This window comes from Macadamia integrifolia, chromosome 7 (assembly GCF_013358625.1).
Source record: "Macadamia integrifolia cultivar HAES 741 chromosome 7, SCU_Mint_v3, whole genome shotgun sequence".
NCBI classification, from domain to species: Eukaryota; Viridiplantae; Streptophyta; class Magnoliopsida; order Proteales; family Proteaceae; genus Macadamia; species Macadamia integrifolia.
This window is the reverse complement of record NC_056563.1, coordinates 1,190,064-1,214,184: the sequence shown is the minus strand read 5'-3', so window position 1 is coordinate 1,214,184 and position 24,121 is coordinate 1,190,064. Positions and strand designations below refer to the sequence as shown.

General features: G+C 40.7%; 2 protein-coding genes across 2 annotated transcripts in view; one reads left to right on the top strand and one right to left on the bottom strand.

The window, feature by feature from the left end:
* The first annotated feature begins 748 nt into the window (after positions 1 to 748).
* On the top strand, positions 749 to 3,801 carry LOC122084264 (histidine-rich carboxyl terminus protein 1-like). Its single transcript, XM_042652369.1, has 3 exons — positions 749 to 846; positions 3,173 to 3,451; positions 3,581 to 3,801. The coding sequence occupies exons 1-3, from the start codon at positions 829 to 831 to the stop codon at positions 3,626 to 3,628; spliced, it is 345 nt and encodes a 114-aa protein (XP_042508303.1). The 5' UTR covers positions 749 to 828; the 3' UTR covers positions 3,629 to 3,801.
* Positions 3,802 to 3,927: 126 nt separating this feature from the next.
* Positions 3,928 to 24,121, bottom strand: part of LOC122084265 (dihydropyrimidinase-like) — a 60,376-nt gene continuing 40,182 nt past the window's right edge. Inside the window, exon 13 of the mRNA XM_042652370.1 lies at positions 3,928 to 4,278. Coding sequence (XP_042508304.1) covers positions 4,087 to 4,278 — 192 coding nt within the window. The 3' untranslated portion in view covers positions 3,928 to 4,086. The remainder of the gene's footprint in view (positions 4,279 to 24,121) is intronic.

Here is a 24,121-nt window from a genome sequence, read left to right as displayed (position 1 = left end):
GTGCTTGATTTGGGAGAACGGTATAGGAACTATTGATTTGAGGATGAGACTCATTACATGGGCATTTTAGGGACTTCACATTTAGTAAGGGCATTTTCGTATTTCAAATAAAATATAATAGCTGACATCAGCATAAAAGGTATATTCCTTAACTGAGACTGACGGTAGGGGGTCTGAGTCTAATTTGGTGAAAGAGAGGGGGTGTTCCTATAATACTGGCATTCTCCAGGGGGTGGCGCTGTAAATTACCCTAATTTTAACGTCCAGATCATACGGACAGAAGCCCATGAATTATTAATTTACTATATTTTAGAGAGAGAATGCTACCTTTTGTATTCTCTATGCCCAAACACGCCCAAACACAGGATGAAGACAGTGTGAGAAGACACCTTTATCCTTCTTTTTCAAACCACCATGTGTCTATGTGGGGAACGCAGACTGGTATTAATTCTTTCTCCCTATATTTATAACCATCTGGCCCACCAAATCTTTTTTTTTTTTGGTAGGGCCCACCTCTGCGAAACCATAATTCCCTTTCCTCTCTTTTTGATTAGCTAAAAATGGCAAGGCGTGTTTGCTCCGTATAAGAGTCCTTTTGTTTTTTTTTCTGGTCAAGTCCATTTCAGAGTTGTCCAAACGGTCAGACAGTTATTTTTTCAAATACACAGTTACACAGGCTGTCACGTGGCCGAAGTTTCTTTATATCCGGCGAAAATTAGAGTCCATAAAAATAGAGTCTAATAAATTTCAAGAAAAAAAAATCATTAGAACAGGAATTGGGGGTCTTGCTTGAGCTATCTCCCTCCTCTTTTGCCAAAGTCAGCAGCCATGGAAAGCCAACAGGAGGTAAGGAAAATGAACTCAGGAGGAACAATGGAAGCAATAGAAAATAATCTGCATTGTTATTAGGATTTCTGGATGTTCCTGCTCAATCTTTTTATTTTTTTATATATTTATTTTTTAAATCTCATTCAATTGTTTGTATTTAATTTTTTTTCATAAATTTTTATTGAGACTTTGGTGCCAAACCCAATATGATTTTTCGTTTTATTCATCTTTTTAATTTTTAAAATTTATTAGGATTTCTGGGTGTTTCTGCTCAATTTTTTTTTTGTTTTAAATATATATCTCATTCAATTGTTTGTATATAATTTTTTTTTTTTGCATTTTGGTGCGAAACCCAATATTAGTTTTTTTTCATCTTTTAATTTTAAAAAATTTAAAATTTTATTTTGAATGCTAATAATGAATATATTCTTGGCAAAATTTTCTTCACATCAATTTAGGAGAATCCACGACTCAAGATGCCATGATGACTTCCCCTTTGCATATGAATGTCCAAACTACTCTCCCCATTGTTTTAAAAGTCTCATCCTCATAACAGAACCAATGAGCGAAGAGAGATTCTCTCTTCATCGTGATGGAAAACTCATCATATTTTCTATTCAATTTAGACCTTTTTTGGCTTCTTATTGTTTTCTTTTGTCATCAATTGTTCTTCTTCCCTTTTTGAATGACTGTTTGAAAACGTGGAAGGAAGTCACTTGATCTTTTTTTTTTTTTTTTAACACCATCTTGCATCCTCATAGAACAAGCTCATCATATGATAATGACTCATCTGGTGTCAATGTTATAGCTTCAGCTGTTTTGTTTAGTCTTTTTTTTCCCCCCTCTCTTTGAACTGAGATGAAAGGAACACAACTGAAATGACCCAAAAAAAAATAAAAAATTGCAATCATTATTATAGTTAATTAAATAACTTCTTTTTTAACCAAAAAAAGACTAATTTCCCAAATCTAATAATGGAGTTTTACTTTATTTTTCAATCAAATTCGTTTGAATTGAAAAGGAAAAAAAAAAAAGGGATCTCATTTAAAAAGTTTATTTACAATTTTTATTGAGAATTTAGTTAGGTACACTAGCATTTAGTTAGCTGCAAAAAACTTTTGTTTTTTGCAGCTAGTTTTTCTCAAGTAAATTGCAGGAGGAATTTCTTCACCAATGGCCATCATTGCACTTGGATGGATGTTGTATAAAAATTATTTCAAACATATAGGGAAAGAGAGAGCACTGATGACCTTAGATTTACGAGTGAACACCATGGGTGAAGCATGGGTGAAGGAAATCTTTCTCCAAATTTTGTATCCTTTTACCTACAACATTGTGAACATTTTACTCAAATGTTAAAAGAGAGAGAGAGAGAGAGAGATGAGGTCATTTGAGGATTTCATCCAAATAAACTCACCTGTAATTTTTTATGAAATTCCAGCAAACATATCCAATTGACACCATTTGGAGGCTGATTAACCTACATGTGTTCCGCAAAACTATAAAATCATCAAAATTATATAATTCAATGTGTTTCCTAATGCAGCTAGCTTTATATGTATATTTGGCCACATGGATGTTGATTTGAATGCAATTGATCTTTCTTAATTAACAAGCTTGGACAAGTGGTTTTTATGTCATGTGGCAGAGTCTTGTAAGGTTAAGACCTGCCACGAGGGAAAGGGACACCAAGAAAATCTTAGGCATTTTTTAGGGTGACGCTAGAACAGAAAAACCCAATCTTATATATAATGTTTGGTTGGGAATCTCTTTTCTGTTTTTTTTTTCTGAACATTTTCTTTATAAAATTTCATGGTCCTCTTTATCCTCATTTTTCCTTCCCAAGACAATAGGTGACTGATGATTGAAAAGAAAATTGCAGTTGAGATCTTTGTTGAGCTTTGGTTCCATTCCACTGCACTTTACCTTTGTTTTAGTGGAATGATACTGGTTTTTTTTTTTTTTTGGTAATTACAATGAAAAATTATGTTGAAAATTTGGAGGTATATACAACTTGTCTTTCTATCACTTGTTTAATCCAGAGATCAACCATGAATGAACCGTTTGATTGTTCAAGCTTGAACTGATTTATGTGCATTGGCCAAGGGGAACAAGTAATACTAGGTCTAGCTTGTGGTATATACTTCTTAGGTCAAAGGGAATTATTTTCACAAAGTCATGTCTCAACAAGTCTCTCTCATTATCTTAGCATGGTTTGAGAAAGGGAGCTCACTAGTCCTGTTTTTAAGCCTAGAGAAACTATTTTTTTTTTTTCTTTTGCTGTTTTTTCCACCCCACATCATAGTAGTATAAAGTTGATTTTTTTTATTTGGATAATTTTCAGCAAAGTATTTGGAGGTCTGTTCCTCAGTTTGGAGCGTGGGATGGCAAGTCCATTGGCAGTTCTACCAATTACTCAGTGATTTTTAATCAAGCTCGTGCCACTAGGCAGCAGCACAAAAGAGACCATCGATTAAGCCTCGGAAATGAGGAAGACCTCATCGCACGTTACAACCATCATCATCATCATCATCATCATCATCAAGATCATCGTCATCATCGTCATCATCATCGTCGTCAACATCAACATCATCATCATCAGGAAGAAGATGATCCAGTTGTGGTAAGAACTCATCATTTTCTTCAATATGCATTTAAAGCCAATCCAAAAGCTTGAGTTCTTTTCCCTCCCTTTAGAAAGGGGAAAAAAATGAATCTGTATTCACTAATCTTTATTTTCATTAATGTGCAGAGGAAAAAGAAGATGTTGAGCTATTTTAATTGCTGTAAGGGGGCTTGATTTTGCACAGCTCTGCAAATTCCTGGCATTTTTTTTTTTTTTTTTTTTTTTTTTTTTTTGTTTTCAGTTTGAGACTGCAGTTAGTAATTCTACAGATGATAAATTTAGTTCTTGGGAAACTTAAAGCTTCTGTAATATCAGATTGATCTACATTTCTTTATTATTTTAAATTAAGTTTGGATTTGTCCATTTTAGCTTTTCATTTTTTAAATCAAAGGGAAAAGGAAGATATAACAATCAAAAAATTTCCTGGCTTAAAACCATCTACATATATATATATATATATATATATATATGCATAACAATAAAATTGAGTCTTTTTATTTTCTTGCACATCTGAGCTCAAATACTTGGAATGCACAGTAACAAAGATCTAGTTAGCTTAATAGTTAATACCACATACCATCCCCCCTGATTATTTTTACTTGCCAAGAAAAGAAAATAACGATAATTGCAACTCAAATTGCAGCTTTAAAACGGCGAACAGGAGCATTCAGAGATGACAGGTATGTGGCATCAACCTTTTCAATACCATTGAAAAGATAACTAAAAGGGGGCATCTCAATGTATTTTCCGGAACCAGGTTGAACCTTGAGTGCACCATCTTCCCATACAACTTTTCCTCCTGCAATCGTCACTTCTACTTTACCCTGTGAAAGTAACCAAAATAATTCAGAAATTAGTGTCCATCGGTAATATTTGGAGTCAATTTGGGTACAAGATAAAACTCTAAAAATGTGAAATTCCACATACTAGAACAGCTACATATGGATGTGAATTGTATGTACACGCAGCAGGCATGCATACAGAAAATATATAACATACGCGCGCGCGATTTAATTTTCAAAGTTGACTGAATGGGCATGTGGCAGTTAAACATGCTATAAATGCAAGAAATTACATAAAACAGATGATCAGAATTGAACTCAACTAAGCTTGATCCGTACTAAAAGATAAGGTGGATCGAATAAAAGTTAAAACCTGTTCTTCCTCTATCTAGTTTCCATATCCTCTATTGAATCATTAGCATTACATTATTCTGCTACAACTTCAATGCAAGTTATTTTGACCTTCCTTGTCCTTTGAACACCTCCAACAAGCACCATGCCATTCGCAACTCACTTCCAAATTGAGTCCAAATCATCCAAATAAACATTCACTCATATTAGTTAAAAAATGCAAACGGCGGATATAAGCACCCTAGGGTTGCATTGTAGGCCAATTAATACAAAATCATATTTATATAACCAAGCTATTTTACTGTTTTCCCACATCATCCGTATTCTCTCTACATAATGGCAAGACAAGAAAATACCTGCAAAAAGGCAATAGCCTCCCAAAGAAGTCAGAATATAATCCTCACTAATGGTTCTCAGGTCTTGTTGAACTATAATAGTATACAAATTTTGTGCAAGAATTCATTCAATATGAAGTTTTTTCAATCTTTTTCATTTAGCCACCCCTCCCTTTCCCACCCCACCACACCACACCAACCCCCCTCCAAAAAAAAAAAAAAAAAACTTCTGTCACATGTCAATATTATCAAATGTACTTAAACGCATGAAACACGTTATTCATAGAGAGAGAAATCCCATTATTAGTAATATACTTATTTTTTTATAAAAAGAAATACAGTAATATGCTAGAACATCTTAAAATGAATATTGGCTAGTCAGTTATCCATGCACAAATGAACTATGAAACCAACAGAACTATTTACTAATCAAATGACTATATCGATAAAAATTACACTACACTATTTGTCCAGGAAGTCGATGCAGAGGCAACATATGGGTGCAAAGATAAGGGCTTGATCATTCATCATCAATAACCCCGCCAAAAAAAGAAGAAGAAAACCCCAAAGAGGAAGAAAAAGGGGAAAATAATACTTTTCTTCAATAGAGATCTAATTACATCCCTCTAATTCAATATTTATCGACGACCCTAATTGGACCTACAAATTTAAATGACCAAAACTCTCTACGAAAATTAGTAAAATAATTAAACACAAAAACCTCGTATTAGATTACTTGCACCCCCCATAGTAAATCAGACACAACTTTCCCAATACAAACTTTGAAGTGCAAGATCTTGGTCATGTTATGATATTAACTTACAACTTCAAAACAATGCAAAAAAAACATACAAACTTGAGAAGTTTGACCACCCTAAAGAAAAGTGACAGTTTTTCTGAAACTTCAAAATTTTATGCCTCATTACCTCTCCATCACAATGAAATTACTAATCCTTCTAGACCTGAATCTACCATGATAATCAAAGAAAGTCATAGTTGGATTTCTACAATCAATTTGGTCGGATTTAGCATGCATCCGTCCACTTCAGCCTCCTTTTAAAGGATTACTAGGTTCAATAACAAATAACCACAGAAACCACACACGAGGTAGGACAGTAGTAGTGAATAAGACCAGAATAGGAAACTAACAATAACTAACAAACCAGAAATCCGATGGTCATAAAATTAAGGTCCAATATCACCCTAGTATAGATGAATAATCCCTCAAAATATGGCTCTGCCATCCAAAAGGTCGGATTAGGACATATGAGCAAGGTGCTGAAATTAGTAAGTAGCCTCACAAATTAGCAACTTACTAATAACTAACTGACCAGCAGATGGCACTCTAACCTTGGTCAAAGGTAAGATACTAACAATGGAGTAAAACTTCAAAATTCTGTGCATAATCGATGGCCAGATATGAAGATAACACCACAGTTCTGAAATTAGAAACTAGGACAGAATAACCACTTACAAACCTGAAGGAGTTCCAGCCATTGGATGTGACTGAAACCGGGGTTAATGGAAGGTCCCAATCGTAGGACTACACCCTCAGAAAATGGTTGATTCTGATGGCCAGAATAGAAGTTGTAGAGGATTAAAGGTATGCCGCAAAATAACACAACAAAGTAGGCGCCGCAGGTCAGAGGAGATGCAACAGTGTCTTCTCCTTGTAGTAGCTTGATGATATCAACACTACAACATCCAGAACAGCAAGTAATATCACTGCTGTAAAAGGTATCAAACATTCCACATAACAGGGTTTCAGTAGTATAAAATAGAAGCAAAAGAGAACAAGGAAGAGAGAAGAAGGGAGGAATAGGGGAATATGACCAAGGCCTCTCACTTATGGCCTTGGTCAGTCTCTCACTAACCACGGTGGAGTCTCACCACCACTGTTTCTCACAGCAGCTAGGACAAAAGCCAAAGCAAACTTCATTCATTAAAATATGGGGTTTGAGCTCCAAGGCCTTTACAATATAAAGAGTAGTATCCAACTTCTGAAAGGAAGGTAAGAAAATAGTACTTTGCCCATCTAATACCCTTTATTTACTTAGCTGCTTGTTTGTAAAGTGCGAAAGCTAAAGCACTTATGAGCGACTTTGTTGATGTCGCACCCACTAAGTATGAAAGTGCCAAACATTGGGAACTACCTGGGGAGGAGTTAGGAACAGGAACAAGGAGACTTCTAAATAAAGTTCCACACATTTGGTAGTGGATCCTTGAACAAGAAGTAACTAATAAATAGAAACTAAAGGTACTAGTAAATAATAAAATAGAAACCAAACCGACTATGTAGTGCTACAATATGGACCTCACAATTTTGGTTTTTAGTGAATCAGTAACACCCAGATCAAGGCTGGTCTGTCCTGAACCAAAAGAAGGTCCAGTTGAAGAACCGTAGCCTATTGGAGGGCCTGGTTCTTATTCTTGCAGCTATAGTTGTTAGAGTATAGCTTGTCTACATCAGCTCCTGGCTTAGAAACATTCAACTCCGACGAATGTAGAAAGGACATATAATGCTCATAGAGATCAGGTTTGATGCGCTGAAAATCATCTGATGGATCTACGAGCAATCATATTTAGGACGTCCCTTCCATTTCACAAGGAAAGAATAATAGCTGCCATTTCTCCATGTCATAGTGAATTTGTTATCAAGAACATTTTCAATTTCATCTTAGACCAGTGAAGCAAATTGGAGAAGCCATAAAGTATGCTTGGCATCACCTCATCCATATGGTGGACCACATATAAAGTAAGACCAGCAACATTAAAAACATTGCTAATTTTCATGTTTGGAGGTAGCTCAAGCATATAGGCATTGGGTCCAGTTTGTTTCAGCACCTTGAACGGATCCATCTTCCGAGGATACAACTGAGAATTGGAACCGGATGTGAAACTCTCCAGAGCAACTCGTACCATCAGCATACCGCTGGCTAGAACTTAACGAAACGGCAATGGCAATCAGCTGCTCCCTTGTATGCATCATTGCTGATTGCAATGCATCATTGCCCATCGGTGTGTACCTTGGTGATGTGTCGAATGCACTCATCGGCTTCAATGCAAACTCGAACATGAGAAGGTAGTAGTACCAAGTCAATAGGCCTGTTAGGCTGAATTCCAAGAACTAAAAATCTCAAAGGGTGTCTGACCCGTGTGTAGAGTTAATAAGGGTACTTTAGGCACATACCCATTATGTGGTAATATGTTTAATTTTGTTTTTTACATTTTTACTTTTTACCTTTAACCTCTCTTGGCTATGTTATATTAGCATGGGGGCATTATTCTACTATTATTCTACTATTGGCTAAGTGAACCAATACAAGGGAGTGTTGACACCATTGAGTCCCAGTATCATTATAGAAATCCAACCTCAATCTCTTTGCCGGCTGTCTGGTGCTCATCCGATCAGTCCTTCAAGCTTCTTATATCTACTGGTCGGGTATATATGGTCTTTGCAAGATGATTGTTACAAAGTTAGTGTTTATTTGCTTCATTCCTTTGGCAAGGGTGTGAGAACTCTCTTTTCCTTTGCCCCGTTAGCTGGGCCGCTACATGTCTTCCGGGGGCATGGTTTGAGACGCATCAAGGATGTCAACATGGCATGCATGCTCAAGCTTGTATGGAAGATTGTCAGTAAAAAGAAAAGCATTTGGGTGGATTGGGTATATTCCCATCTCCTCAGGCAAGAAACTATTTGGTCGATCAGTACTCCCTCCGATGCTTCCTAGGGATGGCGCAAGCTACTCTCCTTGAGATCTGTTGCTTCTAGAGCTATCCTCACCCGCATTGGAGATGGCACCTCCCCCTTCTTATGGCTAGATCATTGGCATCCCAAAGGAATCCTGTCTCAAATTCTCAATGCCAGAAATATATACAACTTGGGGCTCCCTAGGCAAGCTTTGGTTGCTGATATCATCTTTGCTGGTTCTTGGACCCCCCTGGCCCTTCCACCTCTCAGCTAGATGAAATCTGGTCCTCCCTGCCTGTCGCCCCTCTCCTAGGGTCATCAAGGCTTGATACTATTGTTTGGTCCCACGCTCCGAATGGCATTTTCAATGTTAAGTCCGCCTGGGACCTCATCAGAGCTCATGGACCTCCCACACCCTGGCACAAGCTCATCTGGTTCAAGCACCACATCCCTCGTCAAAGCTTCACTGCATGGCGAGTCTTCATGAATTGTCTTCCTACACAAGCCTTCCTTAACCAAAGAAGCATCCAGGTCTCTCCTTTATACCATCTCTGTGGATCTGAGCCGGAAGACACAAACCATCTATGTTTTTGCTTGCCCTGTCTCCTCCTCCATCTGGAAGCTTGTTCTCTCCAAATGCTGGCCAGTTAATAGAAGAATCAACCCTTTCCAAAAAGAATGGGTTTGAATGGACATGACTTTCCAAGGGAAGACTATTTGTGATTATGTGGGGAAACTTGCTTTCTATGCTACTCTAAATCAAATTTGGATGGAGAGAAATCATAGGAAATGGACCTCCAACTCTAGGCCGTTAGAAAAGATTTGGAATTCCATATTCTTTGATGTCAAAACAAAGATTTCTAAAGTTTCTTCCACTTGTTCCCCCTCCCCCAGAAATTGTCACATTGTAGCTTCCTATATCTACAATCAAGAACCATGTATCCCTCTGAGCATCTTATTTTCTTCTCTTTCCCCCTCGCCTCTTTGGGGCTGTACATTTTTTTCCTTCTCTCCTTGGTAATGAATTATTTATTCACCAAAAAAAAAAACCAATATAGGGGAGAGAAGTCGATTCTCTCCCACTAAGTTCTACCACCATCTCCTTCTCTCCTCCTTGTCTTCATCTTCTTCTTCTCCTTCTCCCTTCTCTTACCTTCTCCCCTCTTTCTTGCTTCCAAAATTCCAACTTGGTATCAAAGCTCCACGTTTTGAGAATTGTATCATTAATATCTCTTCCAAGGTTTAAAATATCTTCAATACAATAACGATATTGCAGTCTTCCGGTAGGTTATTTCACAACTGAGCAGCTCTTCTTCTACATCCATAGTGTCAGACAATTTGGCTTCAACCTTGCAAGTCTCCACCTCTACTCCTTCCAATGCCCCTTCTTGAGTTATTGACTCTAGCGCCACAGATCACATGATTGGTATGTCTCACTGTTATGATTCATACTCTGTTTGTTCTGCTAGAGATAAGGTTAGGGTTGTTGATGGCTCCCTTTCATCCATTTATAGTAAGGGCAGTGTTCATGTTACCCCTTCTATTTCTAGGTCTTCACGTCCCTAATTTTTCCACTAATCTTCCATATGTGAGCCATTTAACCAAATCCTTAAACTGTTGTGTCACCTTTTTTCCCTTTCATTGTCTTCTTTCAGGATTTGGTGATGAAAAGGATTATTGGCCATGGGCGTGGAGAAAGTGTTTTACCTTCTTAAACCCCACACACCTTCCTTGCCTACAGCTCAGTCTTATGTGTACTATGGATTATATGATGCTTTAGCATCAACGCTTAGGCCACCCATCTTATGTTGTTATGAAAAAAAAAAACAAGTCACATTTGTTTTCTTCTTTCTCTTCCTTCCATGTTTTTCAGTGTGAACCATGTAGATCTGTTGTTCCTTTTCATATTGTTTACTCTAATGTTTAGGGACCTTCTCCCACCACTTCTTTATTTGGTCATAGTTATTTTGTCTCATCTGTTGATGATTATTCCAGATACAATTGGACTTCTTTGATGAGTTATGTCAATGATATATTTAAAAATATATATATATATATATATCAGCTGATTTTTACTTAGTTTTCTACTCAAATTCAAATTATTCATTCTGATAAAGGGGGTGAGTACATGTATGGTGGAGTCCATAACTTTTTTAGCGAAAATGGCATTATCCATCAGCTTGCTTGTGCTAACATACACCAACAGAATGGGGTAGTTAAGAGGAAAAATCCCCACTTGTTGGAAGTCTCTAGGAGTCTCCTCTGCCCCTTCGAATTTTTGGTTTGATGCCCTTCTTACCGGTGCTTTCTTCATTGACCGCATGCCCATTAAACTCATTGGTTCCAAATCCCCGTTGGTCTCCTCAGTCTTACTTCTTCTCTTCCCCCAAGGTGTTTGATTGTGGTTGTTATGTCCATGTTCACAAGTTTTCTTGGATTAAACTTGATCCCAAGGCCCTCAACTGCATCTTTTTTGGGTATTCCTCCTCTACCAAAGGTTACAAATGCTGTCATCCCTCTTTCCACGGGAGACTTTGTTTCGAAGATGTCACCTTCTTTGAGTCTGTTTCCATTTTTTGCTCCTCCTCAACATTCTCTTTAGGAGGGGAAGAATAGTAAGAGTGAAGAGGCTAATGATGACATTCCTTTTGCTCACCCCCTTGTCTATTCCTCCATTTCAGCTTGATCTTGGGAAACATAAAGAGGTGGATATTGTTGATATTTGTGACAATCAGGTGTTGGTTCTGGTAAGGAGTTGTATACAAAAAAGGGAAAATAAGACTTTCAAAGAGTCCTTTTTGGATCCACATTTGGAGATCCACCTTCCTCAGTCAGGTAGCATTCTCCCTCCATCTTCTGAGTTAGATTTTCTCATTTCTATTCGAAAGAGAGAGAGAGTTTGTAGTAATCCCATAGCGCAATTTGTTTCCTATGATGCTCTATCTCCCACAGGTGTTGCTTTTACTGCTTCCTTTCCTCCATCTCCATTCCCAAGAATGTCACTAAGGCCTTGTCTAACTCCAAGTGGAAGCATGCCATGTCTGGGGAAATGATGGCTCTTGAGAAGAGCTACACTTAGCAAATGGCTGATCCAATTGGATGCAAATGGGTCTCTACAGTCAAGTACTGATCGGATGGTGCAATTGAGAGATACAATTTGGCCAAAGGATATAGTCAGGAGTATAGGATAGGCTATTAGGAGAGATTTGCTCCTGTGGCTAAACACAATTTAATAAGAGTTCTCTTATCATTAGCGGCTAATAGAGATTGGTCATTGTATCAGTTGGATGTGAAGAATGCTTTCCTCCATGGCGATCTAGAAGAACAAGTGTACACGCAAACTACACTTGGCTTCAAGTTTCCCTCAGCTGAAGGAAAGGTGTGTCTCCTCAAGAATGTACTATATGGTCTTAAAAAGTCCTTGAAGGCTTGGTTTGAGAGGTTTAGACATGCCATTTTGAAAAATGGTATTCTCAGAGCCAAGTTGACCACACTTTATTTACCCATTGAGGTATTGGTACTATCACAAGTCACAACCTTTATTGTCTGTGGATGAAATTGTGGTGACTGGAAATGACAAGGTTGAGATAATGAGACTAAAGTCTTACTTGGCACAACAGTTTGAGATTAAAGATCTGGACCCTTGAAGTACTTGGGAATTGAGGTATCAAGAACTAAAAAGGGGATAAATATTTTTCTACAGGAAGCTTATGTTGGAATTATTGAAAGAGACAACAATGTTGGGTTGCAAACCAACAATATCTCCAATTGGTAGAACCACAAGCTTGGAGAAAACTGTGGCACTTCCCTTATTGATGCAGGGAAATACCAAAGATCGGTAGGGAAGCTGATCTATCTTTATTTGACTCACCCAAACATCACCTATGCACTTGGGGTTGTGAGTTAGTTTATACATGCCCCCAAGAGTGGGTACTTGGATGTTGTCTACCGCATCCTCAGGTACTTGAAGTCCTCCCAGGGAAAAGACTGTTGTATGCCAGGCACAACCATCTGAGGATAGAAGGCTACATTAATGCCGATTAGGCTAGTTCAGTTTCTAGCAAAAGATTATAATCAGGCTATTGTACATTTGTGGGTGGTAATCTGGTCAAATGGAGGAGCAAAAAACAACCTATGGTGGCTCGATCTAGCGTAGAAGCAGAGTTCAGGTCTATGACTCATGGAATTTGTGAACTTCTATGGTTGAGACAGTTGGTCTAAGAGTTGGGGTTTGATACTTAGGCACCTATGAGACTTTATTGTAATAACAAGATTGCTTTAAGTATAGCCCACAATCCTATGCAACAAGATGTGACAAAGCATATTGAGGTGGACCAACACTTTATCAAAGAGAAGATTGGCTCTGGTTACATATGCACACCTTTCGTGAAGACAAGTGATCAATTGGCCGACATCTTCACCAAAGGGCTCTTTCTTCATCAGTTTGGTACCCTTCTTTATAAGCCGGGAATCCATGAAATTTATTTTACAATTTGAGGGGGAGTGTTCGAGTTGATAAGGATACTTTAGGCACATCCCATTATCTTGTAATGTATTTTTAGTTTTTTACCTTTTACCTCCCTCGGCTATGTAATATTAGTATGGGAGCATGGATGTAATTTTCCCTTGATTATTGACTAAGTGAATCAATATAGAGAGAATTCGATTCTCTCCAACAAGTTCTGCCGCCATCTCCTTCTCTCCTCTTTATCTTCATCTTCTTCTCCTCCTCCCTTCTTCCCTCTCTTTTGCTTCCTTGCAACTCTTAAAATTCAACGTTGTGGTGCGGTTGACGGAAATGTTGTAAAATAACTTAGAAATGTTAAGTATCAACGGCCAAGTCTTCTCATGGTCTCGTACAAGACATCGTAAGAGGTTGCCAAGGCTTCGGTATACCACTTATTTCTGTCCATCTGTATATAGGTGAAAGGCTATAGAAAATTATAAATTTGTATTTGTCCTCATCCGCAAAGTCTTCCAAAAGCAACTCATAAATTTACATCATGATCAGAGACACTCGAGTCCGGTAGTCTATGTAGTCGCACCACCTCTTTGAAGAACATGGCAGCAATGCGGCTTGCATCATAGGTATTCCGAAAGATTTGAAGTGAGCCATATTTGAAAATCTATCCACTGCCACAAATATGAAATCATGCTTCTCTTGAGTAAAGTTAAGCCAAACACAAAGTCCATGCTGATATGCAGCCACAGTGCATGTGGTACGAGCAGCGGGGAGTATAATCCTGTGTTTTCTTTCACTCCTTTAGCAAGCTGGCACGTTAGCACCGTTGTATTACATGCTCAACATATATTTGAAGGCGTCACCTAGGCATCCAAGCATCTTAGTTGCCTTGGACGCCTTGGTCGACTTAAGAGTACGCCATAAACGCCTTGTTGGTGTCGCCTCATGTCTAGACCCCCTCCAATGCCTTGGGTCTCATAGACGCCATGACAACTATGCTTTAAAGACAAAGCCAGGTGTAGAGATCAGCCACCTGTGATAAGATTTTATCCTCACCAAAATGTCCTCCCAATGCTCCGCCATGTAGCTCCCAATTAAGGTACTTCCTTATGGATGCGTTGGGGATGCATAGGTGAGTTCCTAAAAAGAGGAAACCATCATGTAAGGAATACTTTGCATTCGTATCTCCTTTCTATGTGTAAAGATGTGAAAACCAGAATCAAAGAAGAAGAAATAAGAGAGACAAAGAGATTGTTGTAACTTGAATCACAACTGTGTGTTAGGGACTTCCCCTTTCATTCAATAATATAGACTACTTATTACATAGTCATAACCCAAATAGGAAAGCAGAATGGAATCAAGGAAACTAACTTAGCTAACAACTATCCTAAACCCAATAAGACACTAATAAAGATATATAAAAAATAATCCCACGGTATGGAGGTCTATGGTCAGCCGATACATGCTCTCATATACTCTTAACACCCCCCCTCAAGCTGGAGTATACAAATATCAACAGAATGCTCTAGCTTGGACCAACAAGAACTCCAACAAACACAAAGAACTCCAATCAACCGTCACAAAGCCATCAACAACTCCAAAAGCAATGAAAGCCCTTCCCAAAGACCGCACTGTCACATAATCTAAAAATAGAAGTGTAGCATCCAATAGCTAAAGCAAAAGAACTTCCCAAAGAAGGTGCTCCAACAGAAACTGTAGCTCCCAATAGCTACAACAAAAGTAATCATGAGCCTGAAACAAAGATCTCCCCAAACAGATGTCTCACAAAAAATTCCACAAATAAATAGGCAGCATCAAGTCGTTGGGGACCAAACAAACTTAACTTGTTGAATATACCAAACAGCATCAGGTCACTGAATATACCATCTTCACATGATAAAATAGTTGCTGAGGACACACACGAGCATAAACCTCTTCAAACAATATAATCTTAAGTAGACATAATCTTGAGCAGGCAATCAATCAAATCGAGCAGATAATTTGAATCTCCCCCTCACGTGTAGTAGTACACAAAGACATATTTTCCAACCACCACCACCACAAAGAATCCCATAACCAAGAGCATCACAAGAAAATAATTTCCAATCTCCCCCTTACAATAGGGAATCTTTAAAATAACTCAAATTACCCCGCATGCAAGTACCAATTTTCACAGAAGTACAAATTCCAAATTGAGGTGACCTCCGGCCCACCGCCCACCAAAGCAATAATTTGGCACATACATATGCCCAATGGCAATTTTGTAATTACTTCATATAATCCCCAATTGATGTGGAACCCCAGGTCAAAATACTTAATTGGGTTTGACATGGACCCACTTCAAACAATAGAACTCATTAATCCAAAATTGATGGCAATTTTGTAATTAATCCATCAATCTCAAGTTTAAAAACCATTATTGACCACAATTATGGGTCCATCCAAGCACACAATAGCCAAAAATAAAAAAGAATGGCATAACCATAATTAGCCAAAATTGAAAAGGGGATGGTATCTCAAGGCAAAAGGGTAAACTAGGAATTGCCTAAACTATAAAAGGCAAATAGTAATAAATAGGAGAAAGGAGGGGCACTCAAACTAACAATTTTAAGAAACCAAAGTGGAGAACGTAGGATGGGAAAAGGGTAATCTTGGCACAAAAGTAAAATTAATGGTAGGAAGCAATAAAGAACAACTTGAGGGGTATTTCGGAAACTAAGGGAAATAAATTAAAGTAACAAAAGAATCGTGTGGGGGAAAGACTTTGTCTTCAACCTCACAATCAGCCACATACGAAACCAGAAACCAAAGGTAATTGGAAAGACAACCCACAATTTTTCATTCCCAAACATAATAAAGAGCAACAGTAACCACACGGGAACAGATTGCGACCAGCAAAGTCAACAATTTCAGGGGGCATATGAGCAGCAAATCGATAGCAACACCAACAGTGCATGGTAGATGGAACAGCTACAGACGTCACCTTTCCCTTTCGAGAACCAGAGAAGAATAATAGCAGCGAAAACCATGCATCCATGGAGGAATTCAAGTGAGTCGTCTTCCACCTCAAGCGGAAAACCAGAGGCAGAAAACATGATGGAATCAACAAACATCGCAACATCAACGATAGCAGCCCATGATCAGAAAGTCAAGTATCATCAATCAAGATGAAAAAGAAGGGGTATTGCAACCGAGAAACAGCGTTGGAGAGGGCTGTAACCAAGCAAAGAGACATTGACTTACGAAAAAAGTAGAGCCAGTTGCTGTCTTCAAACCTGGAGAGTTATGCAACCACAGTCCAGGAAAGCCATCGACTTCAAGCGGAACATCTTCAACCAGCAGAAACCGAACGTCAATTTGGGCAGCGACGATTGCATCAAAACGATAACCGAGCAGTAGATTCAGACTTCGACAGTGAGACTTCCAAATCAGAAACCATAAGCAAAAAGTCGAGACGATCGAAGCAGCAGAAGCAAACCTTTGATTCAACAAGAACCTCCATCAATACCCTAGTTTTTTTTTTTTTTAGAAACCAGCAACCTTCTCCTTCAACAGGAAACCAGGTCAAGCAAAGAAAGAATGGGTCTCCTTCAACCTCTCGACAGTAGCAGATAAAATTTCAATCGAGCGAGATATCTCTCACACCAGACACGGACCAGCAAACTAAGCAGATTTTTTATTTTTATTTATTTTTTTTAAACAGTAGGCAGTCACATGTTACCTATTTATTCTTCTTCTTCATGGCTCTGATACCATGTAAAGATTTGAGAACCAGAATCAAAGAAGAAGAAATAAGAGAGACAAAGAGATTGGTGTAACTTAGGAGTCACAACTATAGATCTGGGACTTCCCCCTTCTTTCAATATATAGACTACCTATTACATAATCATAACCCAAATAGAAAAGTAGAATGCATAATCAAAATAGGAAACTAACTCTAACTTAGCCAACAACTATCCTAAACCCAATAGGACACTAACAAAGATATATCAACCCTCTTCCTTTTCTACCTGGCCCTTGAAGTCCTCTCCCGTTTAATCCAATCCTCCATTGACCAATACCTTATCTCCCCCATCCCTAAATGTAAAGCCCTTATGCTAACCCACCTAACCTTTGCTGATGATCCCATGATCTTTTCTAAAGCTGACCCTACCTCCATAACCAACATCCTGGCCTCCCGCCACCTTTTTGAATCCCTTTCTGGCTTGAAAACTAATCTTCTCAAATCCAACCTCTTCCTTTCGGGAGTCTCAGACGCCCGTCAAGCCTAGCTCCTTGCCATCTTTGGTTTCTTTTCGCGAACCCTCCCCGTCAAATGCCTTAGCCTCTCTCTTATTTCCTCTTGTCTCTCCCCTCACCACTGTTCCCCCATCCTTGATTACATTAGGCAAAAAGGCTCCAACTTTGGAAAGGCATGCTATACGGGTTGCCTAGTCCTTATGAATTCTGTCCTCCAATCCCTCTACCTTTACTGGTCGGGCATCTTTTTCCTCCCTGCTTCCACTTTTAAAGCCATTGACTCTCTCCTTTGTGCCTTCCTTTGAAAAGGATTTGAGGCCACTAGATTCCTCCACCCTATGAGTTTGTCGAATGTCTGCCGCCCCAAGTCTAAAGAAGGTTTGGGCCTCCGCAAAATCAAGGATGTCAACTCTGCTGCTATCCTCAAGCTCATTTGGAAAATCATCTCCAAGTAGCGGAGTATCTGGGTCTTATGGGTTAACTCCATTCCCCTTAAAAATGATTCCCTTTGGACCACCACCCCCTCTGCTGATGCTTCCTAGATCTGGCAATGCATTCTCAATTCCAGACCCCTTGCCCTCCCTCCTCCTTAGGCCTCTTCTCTTCTGCCTCTGCCTAGAACTTTACCCGCTCCAAAGACCCTCTTATTCCTTGGCGAAATATCATCTAGTTTAAAGGGCACATCCCTCACCATAGCTTCACCGCCTGGTGAACTCTCTCCTATTGTCTCCCAACTCAGTCTTTCCTCAATTACCGTCACATCCATGTCCCTACCTCCTACTGTTTGTGTCGGAATGGTACTGAAGACGTTGACCATATTTTCTTCTCCTACCCTTCCTCTACCTCCATCAGGAAGGTCCTCTGCTCATGCTGGCCCTCCATCTATCCCATCCTTCCCCTTCTCCGTGAATGGATTTGGGTAGACTTGACCTATAGTGGCTCCACCATATGTGACACAGTTGGAAAGCTCGCCTTTTACGCCACCATCAACCACCTTTAGATGGAACGAAACCTACGTAGATGGTCCCCCAATTCCCGTTCCTTCGAAGGAATTTGGAAGGCCATCTACTTCGATGTTTCCTCCAAGCTTAGATCTCTCTGCCACCATCCGGTTCGTGACACCCAAAGGAACAGGCTCATTGTTCTCCTGGGGTTTTCCTACCTCTGTCATTTCCCCCCCCCCCTCTGTTGTCTCCCATAGTTTCTTCGGGCCTTAGTTTCCCCCCTCCTCGAGGGTTTGCTCCTTTTTCCCCCCCTTTTTTTTGCCCTTGTATATTCTTCTCCTCGGTAATGAATTATTTATTCATCCAAACAAAAAAAGATATATCAAACATAATCCCACGGTATGGAGGTCTATGGCCACCCATAGCCCTCCAGCCGATATATGCTCTCATATACTCTTAACACTGGAAATCTGATAAAGCATTAGTAAAATCAGTATCAGAAAGGTACTCATCTTTGGTATGGTTAAAGCTCATGCCTTTAGCTAAGAAGGTATTCAATGTGAACACTTATCTACTCAACGCATCAACAACTTGATTCTCTTTTCCAGCTTATGCTTCAAGGCAAATATTAACTCTTGGAGGTAGGCGACCCATTTGGCATATCAGGTTCTTATTGTTCTTTGGGAGTGCAAATGTTTGAGAGCTTTTTGGTCAGAGAAAAGCACAAACTCCTTGTCGATGAAATAGTGCATCCAATGCTTTAAGATTCGTACCTTTGCATATAGTCCAATATCATAGATGGAGTACCTCTTTTTCGTGTCATTCAACTATTCACAATAGAAAGTGATAGGGCGACCACCTTAAATTAGAACAACACCAATGTCGACGTCAAAAGCATCTGTGGAAACTTCAAAGATACAATCAAAACCTGGCAGATGTAACACCGGAGCCTCCGTCATCTTCTTTTTGATAAGTGTGAATACTTCAGTAGTGGCTAGAGTCCAATAGAATTTGCCTTTTCCTTTGCTTCATGCACTCATTAATAGGTTCCATGATAGCGCTGAAATTTCTAATTGAATCGCCGGTACAAGGATGTTAAACCATGAAAACGACAAAACTCCATCAGAGTATTTGGTATTGGACAATCGATGATGCTTTGAATCTTTTCCAGATCAGCTTCTACCCCTTTTGATGACACAATAAAGCCAAGCAAGACAATCTTGGGCAATGTGAACGAACAATTCTTGAGGTTGATATAGAGATTTTCAACTTGTAGTACCCGCATCATATGCCTCAAGTGGTCTAAATGTTTTTCCTTTGTTTTGTTGTAAATTAAGATATCGTCAAACATAATGGCAGGAGCATCATGGTAGGGCATAACCAACTCTGCATCTTGCTCCGACACCATTCTCACCGCTAGCTCCTTTAGCCCATCTATTATTGCCACTTTTTCCCCTGCCGCCTCAGTAGGGTTATGCCTTGCCATGATGCTCTCTGCCACTTCATCTAGAGTCCCTAGATCTCTCCGCCTTGAAATGGTCAACATCCTATCATCCTCTACAATTGCCGATGTGGCCAACCCACTGATGTCCTGCCAGCCTCCTGTACCACCACCGACATTCCTCTCGTTAATCACTTTCAAGAACCTGCTGCTGTAGCTGCTCAATTCCCTGGCCGAACCTGGTCTCCCACCAGGGTTTACTACTTATTCCCATGTGCCGCATCTGCTTGGTATGTCCTCCCTGAGCTATCTCCAGTCCGGGAAGGCCCCTCTTGCCCAATTGGCCCTTCATCCAAGTGATCCCTGATTTTGTCTAGCCCTGCAGCTGGCCCTATGAGGAAAGTCAGATCCCTCCGATCCACTTCTCTCCCCAAAGGATCTGAGAAACCCACAACCACTAGGATCCCCCTGCCCTCCCCCCCAAGCTTGCAGGTCTCCCCCCTCGCCTCCCCTAGCTCCTCGAAGCTCTTGCTAGCCAACTACTCCCGTTCCAAATGATTCCTTGGATTATCTGGAATGTCAGAGGGCTCAACTCCTCTGCAAAGCAATACACAATCTGTTCCTGTATCAAGTCCACTAAAGCAATCATTTGCTTTCTCCTTGAGACCAGAGTTCTCAAGGCCAATGCCCCCTGCATTGCCGCTTCGATAGCCCCTCCCTCATCTCCAACTATAACCACTCCCCCATTAGTCGCATTTGGGTTCTCTGAGATCCCAATTCTATCCACATCAATCCCATTGCCACCACATACCAAATAATTCACCTTTCTCTCTCCTTCCCTCCTACTCTGCCTCCCTGCTTCTTCTCCGTCATTTATGCCCTTAACTGTGCTCCTGACAGACTCCCTCTCTAGTCTGTCCTCAAGTCCTTTACCTCCTCGATCAATAGCCTCCCTAGGGCATTGGAGGTGACTTCAATGTTGTCCGTGCCTCTCACGAAAAATCAAAGAGGCCTCCTTACTGATCCCACTCATGTCGATGCCTTCAAAGGCTGCATTGGTGATCTCGGCATGTATGACCTTAGACAATCAGGATCCAAGTTCACTTGGCAGAACCGTAGGAGGGGTAATGATAGGGTCACCTGCAAGCTGGACAAAATTCTTGTCAATGAATCCTAGCTTGATTCCTTCCCACAATGCCTGTTTTGATCTTCCTAGTATTTCTAACCACTCCCCCTCATCTCTCTTTATGTCCAACCCATCCCCTCCTTTGGCCTTAAGCATTTTAAATTCTCATACGAACCCATCATCCAGACTTTCTACCTCTTGTCTGTGATGCTTGGAACATCCCCGCTCACTCCCCTTCCTACCTCATTGCCTTTGCCAAAAAGCTCAAGAATGCCAAAGTTGCTCTCAAGACTTGGAACTCCAATGTCTTTGGGAACACCTTTGACCGTGTCCTCTCCTGTCAGAGCAAGCTTGACCACATCCAATCCAGACTCTTGTCTAATCTTCACAATAATCTTCTAGAAGATGAGGAAAAGCTTGTTACCTCTGAGCTCTCCGATCTTCTCACCCAAGAAGAAAGTTTCATCTGCCAGTAATCAAGAATTAAATGGCTGGAGCTTGGAGACATTAACTCATCTTATTTTCACCGATCTATTGAGGCTAAAACTAATGCTAATTCTATCCCCAAGCTCCTCTCTGCCTCAGGCATTGAGCGGTCCTCCCAACGGATATCAAATCCAAAGTTGCCTCCTATTTCTCTAATCTCTTCAACCCCCTTCCGCCTCCCCTCCCGTCCTGCCTGCCAATCTTCTTAACAAATTCGTTCCCAATCACCTACGTCACTCCCTCTAGTCCATCCCTTCTGATGATGAGATCGCTGCCATCCTCTCCCACAAAGCAAATAAAGTTTTGGGTCTCGATGGCTTCAGCATTGGATTCTTTTCGGCCTGCTGGCACATTATCAGAGATGACTTCATTCGAGCCATCAAAAGCTTCTTCCTTAATCCCTCCTAGATATATGGTGTCAATCACACCTTCCTCTATCTCAACCCCAAGAAAGATGGTGCTCAAGTCATGTCTGACTTTCGTCCCAACTCTCTGCAACATTTGGTACAAAGTCATTGCAAAAATTCTTGCTAATCGCATCCAATCGGTTATCGATTTTCTTGTTAGTGCCAATCAATCAACTTTCATATATGGTAGAAGCATCATGACAATATCATTCTCTGCCATGAGATTGTCTGATGCTTTTATCGGAAATCCCACTCTTCCATTGTTTTCCTCAAAATTGACATCATAAGGCTTTTGACTCCATCCATTGGGATTTCATCTCCATTGTCTTGCTACATATGTCCTTTCCCCCTTCCTTTGTCCACTGGATCCATTTCTACATTTCCTCTCCCTGTTTTTCTATCTTTGTCAATGGTAGCCCCACTGGCTACTTTCCCGCTTCCATGGGTATCAAACAAGGTTTCCCTCTCTCACCCTTCCTTTTCTCGCTTGCCCTTGAAGTCCTTTCCAAATCCATTCAATCTTCCACTGACCGCCACCTTATCTCCCCCTTTCCCAAGTGCAAAGGCCTCTTGCTCACTCATTTAGCCTTTGCTGATGACCTCATGATTTTCTCCAAAGTTGACCCCTCTTTTATTTCCAACATCATAGCTTCCCTCCACCTCTTTGAAAAGCTCTCGGGTCTTCGAATCAACCTTCTCAATCTAACCTCTTTCTCTCAGGTGTCTCTGATGACCGTAGAGATCTCCTCCTTGCTCTCATCGGGTCCTCCATCGGCTCCCTCCCTATTAAGTATCTTGGTCTCCCCCTCATCTCCACCAGGCTTACTTTCCTCCACTGCTCTCCCCTATTTGATCTCCTCAAAAGCTTTAACTTTGAAAAGGCAACCTTCTCTCCAATGCTGGTAGGCTGGTTCTAATCAAATCAGTCTTGCAATCCATGTACCTGTATTTGTCAGGTATCTTTGTTCTCCCTCCAACACCTCTAATGCTATTGATTCCATCCTTTGCTCCTTCCTCTGGAAAGGTGTTGAGTCCTCTAGATTCCTCCATCCCATTAATTGGTCCAAGGTCTGCACTCCTAAATATGTAGGTGGTCTTGGTCTCAGGAAAATCATCGACGTTAGCAAGGTGGGAATCCTCAAGCACATCTGAAAAATCTTGTCCAAACATAATAGCATCTGGATCTCCTAGGTCTACTCTCATCCCCTCATAAGAGATTCCCTCTGGACTGTCTCCCTCTCCCCGGATGCCTCTTGGATTTGGCGCAACATTCTTAACTCTAGACCCTCTGATCTTGGCGCCATTTCCTATTCCATTGGGAATGGATCGAGCACCTCTCTCTGGTTGGATCCCTGGCACCCTTCAGGCATTTTCCTCTCCCTCTATACCCCCAGATCCATCTACTCCTTTTGCCTTAGCAAAATGCCCAAGGTGATTGACATCCTCTCAGATGATGGCTAGTCCACCTCTACTTGCCCCCTCCCCTATCCCTCCTAGCCATCGAGGTAGGGAAGACAAGATTCTTTGGCTCCCCTCCCCATCCGAGTCTTTTCATTGTGGCCTCTGCCTGGTAGTTCGTCAGATCCAAAGCCCCCCTTATGACCTAGTGCAACATCATATGGTTCAAGTGCCACATCCTGTGTCACAGCTTCATTGCCTGGCGGGCCATCTCATACTTGCCCCCCTCCCCTTGTAGATCTCTAGTCTACCCTCCCCGTATCCCTCCTTGCCATCAGGGTAGGGAAGACAAGACTCTTTGGCTCCCCTCCCCGTCCAGTCTTTTCACTGTGGCCTTTGCCTGGTAGTTCGTTAAATTCAGAGCTCCCCTTGTGCAGCATCATCTGGTTCAAAGGCCACATCCCACGTCACAGCTTCACTGCCTGGGAAGCCATCTCATACTGCCTCCCTACCCAGGGTTTCCTCATCCATCAGCACATTCATGTCCCCTCCTCTTGTTGCCTATGTTGGAACGGCATCGAAGACATAGATCACCTATTCTTCTCTTGCCCCTTCTCCTCCACCATTTGGAAAAGAGTCCCCCTTTCCTACTGGCCCACCCCAGAAGATTTCTCCTTGTCTCTAGAGAATGGACATGGATAGACATGACTTTCGGAGGCCCCTCTATTTGTGACACCATTGGGAAGGTTGCTTTCGGAGCCACGATCTCTCATATTTGGATGGAGAGTAATCTCCATAGATGGACTTCCAGCTCCTGATCTCTCGATAAAATTTTTTGGAAAGCCATCTACTTTGAGGTCAGCTCTAAGCTTGGCAGCCTTCGCCTTCGGCCCGTCAGACACTCTGCCAGAATAGGTATATGATTGCCTCTTGGGGCCTTTTCCCCCTCCATTATCTCCCCCCCCCCTTGATGTTCCCCCTCTTTTTTGAGCTTTTGGCCCTTTA

Coding starts and splice junctions, on each gene's coding strand:
- LOC122084264 (XM_042652369.1), top strand. Junction 3,452..3,580: donor AAGAAGATGATCCAGTTGTG/GTAAGAACTCAT, acceptor ATTAATGTGCAG/AGGAAAAAGAAGATGTTGAG.